Source organism: Nanorana parkeri, unplaced genomic scaffold (genome assembly GCF_000935625.1).
Source record: "Nanorana parkeri isolate BGI_ZX_2015 unplaced genomic scaffold, ASM93562v1 scaffold95, whole genome shotgun sequence".
Classification (NCBI taxonomy): Eukaryota; Metazoa; Chordata; class Amphibia; order Anura; family Dicroglossidae; genus Nanorana; species Nanorana parkeri.
The window spans coordinates 1,109,437-1,116,039 of NW_017306363.1; the positions used below are offsets into that span (position 1 = coordinate 1,109,437).

General features: G+C 45.1%; 1 protein-coding gene across 2 annotated transcripts in view; it reads left to right on the forward strand.

Annotated features, from left to right (window-relative positions):
- Positions 1-1,505: 1,505 nt before the first annotated feature.
- Positions 1,506-6,603, forward strand: part of ETS2 (ETS proto-oncogene 2, transcription factor) — a 13,378-nt gene continuing 8,280 nt past the window's right edge. For both annotated transcript variants that reach the window (XM_018552703.1, XM_018552701.1), the window contains exons 1-2: positions 1,506-1,584; positions 5,979-6,096. In XM_018552703.1, the coding sequence (XP_018408205.1) occupies positions 1,513-1,584; positions 5,979-6,096 (190 nt within the window). In that variant the 5' untranslated portion in view covers positions 1,506-1,512. The remainder of the gene's footprint in view (positions 1,585-5,978; positions 6,097-6,603) is intronic.

A 6,603-nucleotide genomic window follows, 5' to 3' on the forward strand; every position in this document is an offset into this window, starting at 1 on the left:
TGCTTGGATTCTGAATGGGCTTGTTGCTAAGCAGCCCCCGTACATGTATCATCTGGCCGCAAACATGATTTCCAGCACGTGAGGCCTGCATGTGTTGTGTCTGTCTTCCGCCTCTCAGTAACAGAGCTCAGGGCTGGGAGGCCGGATACGGCTTTGGGAAACCATGACACTGATTTCCTCAGCGCTCGGTCTGTGTGTTACAGCAAAAACACATTGTGTAATCCAGCGCTCATCGCGATAGCGTGTTTCTAGCAAAACGTCACCACACCACACAGAGGTAAAACCTCCGCAAGGCTGAGAACATTTTGTTTACTTTTTATTACTTCATTATTTGATGAGATGAGCTGAAGGAAAACCGAAATAGAACTTAAAGCAGAACTACACCCTCCTATTCCCTACAGCCAAGGAAGGCGCCATCTTGGCCTTTATTGGTGCAGTTGCCGGGCAGCATGTAATGACTCGCTGCCTGGCTTCCTGATACCGGAAGCTCAGGTATCGGGCTAGGCATCGGAGCATTTGGGCGAGCACAAGTACTCGGTATCGGCACCGATACTAGTATCTGTATCGGTGCATCCCTCAGACAACGATCACTCGCTCGACTCGTTCTCGCTCGCCAGATGTCTGGCAGGATCAACAGATATAACAAAATGCTTTATAACAGTCTGAAAGGGAGCACATGATAGAAGTTCATTGTTGGGGTTTATTTACTCTCTAATAACTATGCCATAAGGGTACGTAATGACTACAATTAAATTGTGCTGACCTGGATCAGATCTGAGCAGAGTACAGCCTTATATGTTCAGAGTTCACGGACTATACCCAGCTGTAATGCCTCCATCACACTATGCGGGTATGTGGTAATGTCATTACAAAAATGTTACAAAATACAACATTGCTCTATGGGGTTGGCTAATTTCTGGTACAATTATTGTGCACATTGAAAATCCTGAGCTGTCCACTATTGTCAGCACTTCCTAAATGTGTGAATTCTGAGTTGGGGCCGAGGTCACACAAAGGGCCCGCATTTTGGAAGTTGTCATTGAAACCCGTTTGTATAAATAAAGAATGTCTGGGTGTAGTTTTTGTTGTAGAGGTGCGATGGTAAACATTAGCACTGTCCTTCGTCACTCAGTTCCCCGACATCAAAGATTTGCTTCCCGCAGGCAATAAACCTAATCGTGTCTCAGAATGGGGGCTGAGTCATAGCAGGCAGCGCCAAGAAACCATTGCTGTATGATGGCCGCTCTTCAAAGAGAGCCTCTCTAGATACATTACAGCCTAAAGGCCTGGTGGGTGGGGGAATAGAGGCCTGGAATATGGCCTGGTGGGGGGAAACCTACAGGGCTGGGATAGGGCTTGGTAGAGAGGGGGACCTGGAGACCTGGAATACGGCCTGGGGAGGGGGTGGTGGTGGGCCTGGAATACGGCCTGGTGAGGAGGGGGGTCTGGAATATGGCCTGTCCACCTGGCCGCATCAAGTGAACCGTGTGTTTTCTTCCCTCTACAGGCACCATGACAGAGTTTGATATCCGAAACATGGATCAGGTGGCCCCCGTATACAACACCCACAGAGGCGTACTCAAGGTAAGAGGCTTCCATTACATATTCGTTGTTGTTGATCAGGACAGTTTATAGCAGGAGTAGGCAAACTTCAACCCTCTGGCTGTGGTGAAATTACAAATCCCATCATGAATCTGGGATCCATGACTGTGGCTCAGTCTTGCAATGCCTCATGGGATTTGTAGTTTCACCTCCCATGGAAGGCTGTAGTTTGCCTACCCTTGGTTTATAGGGACATTTACTGATTGCACCGCATTGTGCACCTTAATATCCAGAAATCGTTTGCTGTTTGTGTTTACATAAATATATAAGTGTGTATCAAGCCAAATTTGTTTTGGATGGAGTGGGGAAAGGTTAAAACCCCCGTCATGCTCTTACCGCTATCTGGAAGATTTACTCTTCCTTCCTGTTTTTTTTTTTGGTGGGGGGTTTCTTTCCACACAGGAAGTGAGGGAAAATCAGCAAAGGGGGCAGGTCTGGCAGGCATTCTAGCCCTCCCTACTTAAAAAAAAAGCATTTGTATTTCTGTCTATGTTGCTGGTGGAGAGCCCCCCTCACTTCCTGTTGGGTAAAATGTCAGCAGGACCAGAAGTAATGTCATTTTTTTTTAGTAGTGTAGGGACTACTCGATGGCCGTGTCTTTTTTTTTTCAACCTGCCTAGCTATGTAAGGGGGGAGGCTAAAACCCCGGTCAGATTTTTATTCCAATGTGTGCCACTGTTGCAGATTTTGCTTCACTTCCTGTGTGGCGAAACCATTGTTAGCAGGACAGGAAGTGAAGGGAAATCTCTTGAACAGAACCGTAATAACCGTACAAGCCAGACAGAAGTTCTACCCCCTTCAAAATGTGTCTCTTCACTTTCTGCCTCGGTGACAAAAATAATCCGGGCAAATAGAGAGGTTGGATCTTTTCAGCTGTGACACAAAAGGCAATAAAAACCCTTCCCTAATCTATGGGGGGAAAAACTAGACCTACCTAATAAGTATAGACAAGGATTTAGGATTCAAACACATGAAACTCCTACTTACATAGAGGTTGGACTTGGTGGACCTGTATCTTTGTTAACAAATAATACAATTTTTACATTGAGAAGATTATTATAATATTCATGTAGTCTTCTCAACATGGAAGTTGTATCATTTGCACTCGCCAAATATGACAAATATAAAACGGACAGACCTGTTTTTATTCTATTAGTATTGATTGATTGATTTAAAAAAATCAATAAGATACCTTCTTCAGTGACCCTAACATAGAGGGATACAGGTACTCTTAAAAAGTAAGACCACCCAGGGACTCGTATACACACATGTACGCACTACACACACTTGGACTCGATGTGTCTTTATTCAACCTCAAATACTATGAGGGGAATTTATCAAAACTGGAGCAGACAAAATCTGGAGCGGCTGTGTATGGCAACCAATCAGCTTCTCCGTTTCATTTTTCAAATCTTAACTGAACACACTGGAGAGAGAAGCTGATTAGTTGCCATGGGCAACTGCTCCAGATTGTGTCTGCTCCAGTTTTGATACACACACCCCCCCCCCCCCCCTCATGTAACTAGTTTAGAGTAAATTTGAGGATTCTCTTTGATTTACAACGAAGAGTTCCCCTGCAGAGCCGTTTCCCATTGACTGAGCTGGATGCCTCATATCCACATCAGAAGCCCGAGGCTGGCCTCCATTGATTACTCTCTGCTTATGTTTGCATATGATTAGGTGTTTTGGTTTGATGGCCAACAATGGGCCCGGTGTGGCTCTTTGTGTGCGAAGTTCTGGAATTTCAGGTTTCCCTATTGATTGTGTGTGTGTGTTGTCGCTGGGTTTCTTGTCCCTTTTATCATTAGCACAGCCCCAAATATTTGCACATAGCCCGGTGTCCCCGCCCCGCTCATTGCTTCTCAAGATACGGGCTGACTCACGCCTATTGTGTCCCAACCTGTCCAGACTGCTGGTTTATGATTAATATACATGGTTGTAGAGCTTTTTGTGTGTTTTTGTTTGGAAGGTGTGTGAACACAATGCGTATTCTGTAGATGCGGACCGGGCCCATTGGCATACGTTGACGTCTCCTCATACTGTACCCTCCGGGGGGTTTGCGGATAAAAGGGATGCTCCAGTCTATGTAAATGGCCCACATTGCGAGCGATTTTTATTGGAACAATGACTTGAAAACATACGTTTGTGTAGCCTTTGTTTATTATATTCCCGCCGTTCATGCTTTTCCTGATTGTATAAACAGATCTGTAGGTAGTATAGATCAGGGGCGTAACCACAGATCATGGGGACCCATAGCAAAATCTTAAATGGGTCCCCCGGCAACCTCCCTACTGTCAATGATATTAAAGTCAGGTAGCAGGAGAACTGCCTGCATAGCCCCCCCACCCCCCCTGTACATCTGATGCCAGCTCTGCTTGATTAATAATGTCAGCGTCAGCAGCAACTTCTTCAATCCTTATTGGGGGGGCCCCCCGTTCCAGGCCCCATAGCAGCCGCATGGGCCGCTATGGCTATTGTTACGCCACTGGTATATATCGTATATAGTCTGTGATTTTTCCAGCACTCTTATCAGAAAGCAGAGTCACTGTGTGTCATTATTCTGCTGCGAGTGCACCCTGAAGGTCCAGTCAAATAGGTTTGCCCTAAACATTCTGACAGGAGCAGCAATCAGGGTGCCTTTGTGTACTTTTTGATTTATCTTGATGATGAGTGCTTTAGGTTTGTCGCTAATGAGCTGCTGGCTTTACTTCCACCAAGAACACAAGCGTGCCTTTGTGAACGTCCATTTATCAAATAGACACAAGACCCTGCAGCCATGTCAGACCAGATATTACTTTCGGCCAAATTTTATGATCTTATAAGAGCAACAGGCAGACCTTGTAAACTACAACAAAGATGGCCATACACTTGTAGTTTCTTCTTGACTTCTTGAGCTGAACAAGAAACAAGAAAACACTTGATTCCCCCCCCCCTCTACACTTAAGATGGGGGAACCTTCCCTGCCGCACTATTGTATTCTGACCACCAATGCCTGTGGCTCTCTGCATGCCCAATGGCTGTATCTGGTTGGCTGCAGTCACTGTTCGACTGACAATTTTTTTTCACCCGGCTCCAATAATTTTGCAATGGACTTTTGTTCCAACAGGGCCACCCATGGCTCAAAATGCAGCTGAATTTTGCAGACTGGGCCGACATTTAAGCCATGGGTTGCCCAACAAAAGCCCATTTCAGCATTGATGGAGCTGGGTAAAAAACAGTGACTGCATCCTATCACATTCCAGCGTTGCACGGGCAGCTTTAGTTCAGCATCCGACTTCCCCATAATGAGCCTCGGGCCGCCAAGCAACTGAGATCTAAATGGCTGTAGGTGACCCCTTTAATGACTCTTTAGCAGACATGCCAAGGTGTGTTGCGTCTTCCCCTCTGAGCCCGGTGATTGCAGACATGAGGTCATTAAAAGCTTTTATTTTTAGCACCCCAAACACCATGAATGAATAGAAGCCTTGTTCTGCTATACAATGTCATGTATAGAAAAGGAATGTATACACAGGTGATATGGAAGGTTCTTCCCCTGTAATCTCTCTGGGAGAAGGCAGGTATAATTATGCGGACAGCTCATTGCGCTGTATTTATAGAAGGTGCTGCTTATTAGGCTGCTGGGTTCTGCTTCATCAAAGTGTCTTCATTTAATTAAAGACGTTGGCAGGAGCGCTACACTGTAACTCTAGCATTCCAGTCCTGCCACTGCTGATTAAACCTCATGCCGAGTGAAGTGTTTGAGTATACGCTATTTAGTATGTTCCAGACTAAAAGTCACTTCATATTTTTATATAGAGAAAATCTTGATTATGAATATTTAAAGCTGCTGACCTCTGGGTACCAAAACTATCGTATAAATCCAGTTTTGTGTGCAGCAAATGTGCAAACCCAGATATGGTCAGACCGAGCTATAAACAGCCTTGCTGGGCAGTATGAATAAACAGTAACCGAAAGGTGAAAATACATCGAGGGGAATTTATTAAAACTGGAGCAGCTGTGCATGGCAACCAATCAGCTTCTCTCTTTTTCACATCTTGACTGAACAAACTGAAGATAGAAGCTGATTGGTTGGCATGCACAGCTGTTCCAGATTCTATCTGCTCCAGTTTTGATAAATTCCCCCCATTGTGTGAGGAAACCACTGATTTGGGGTTCCCTCCTATACTGTTCATATAACAAGACCACTGGGCTTTTGGCTATGTGATCTATGTTGAAACGGAGGATTGCCATTTGGCAATGGCGGACGCTCCAGCTTTTTATTTAATTTAAATACTTCCTGTCAGTAAAATGGTTTTACTTGGAATTCATTTCATAACTTGCTACAGTGTTGCAAAAGGTTAGTTCTCCGAAATTAAACAACTCCTTTTTTTTTGCAGAGGCAACTGGCCTTCGACATTAATTTGTCCACATCGATATACACTGGGTTGTTCTCCGCCTATGACACTTATGAAGAAGAGCAGGCAGTCCCCACTGGTCTGGACTCTCTCCCACATGGTAAATGTTTTTATATTATTATGGGGGGGAAGGGTTAGGCATTGTGTGAGCCAATACGAGCAGGAGCAGGTCACTATGTCGCTCTGATGAAGGGTCCCTGCACGGTCCCAAAACGCTAGCTTCAGCTTCTAATGACATACCGTGACATTTTTCAATAAACATATCTAAGAGATATTGAACAGGTGCTGGTGACCTGTTGAGACTATTTTGAGCTTTGCATGGCGCCATCCATGTGATCACTAGAGCACCACCACCATTGGAAGGTTGCAGACTGTAAGGAATGCGGGTGGATCTTGTAAACAATACGAGTAGGAGGGTGGTTAGGTATTTCCCAGTGAACTGAAAAAAATTGGCAAAGGTATCGTAAATCAAAAATTGACCTTGGGTCCGCCAACCCTCCTCCCTTTGCTGCTGACAGTCCAACTTCACAAATGCTCCCCTAGAGTGAATGGGGTGGGGGGATTCAGTCGGCCACTGCCACATGGACATTTTCACTTTCAAGCCAAT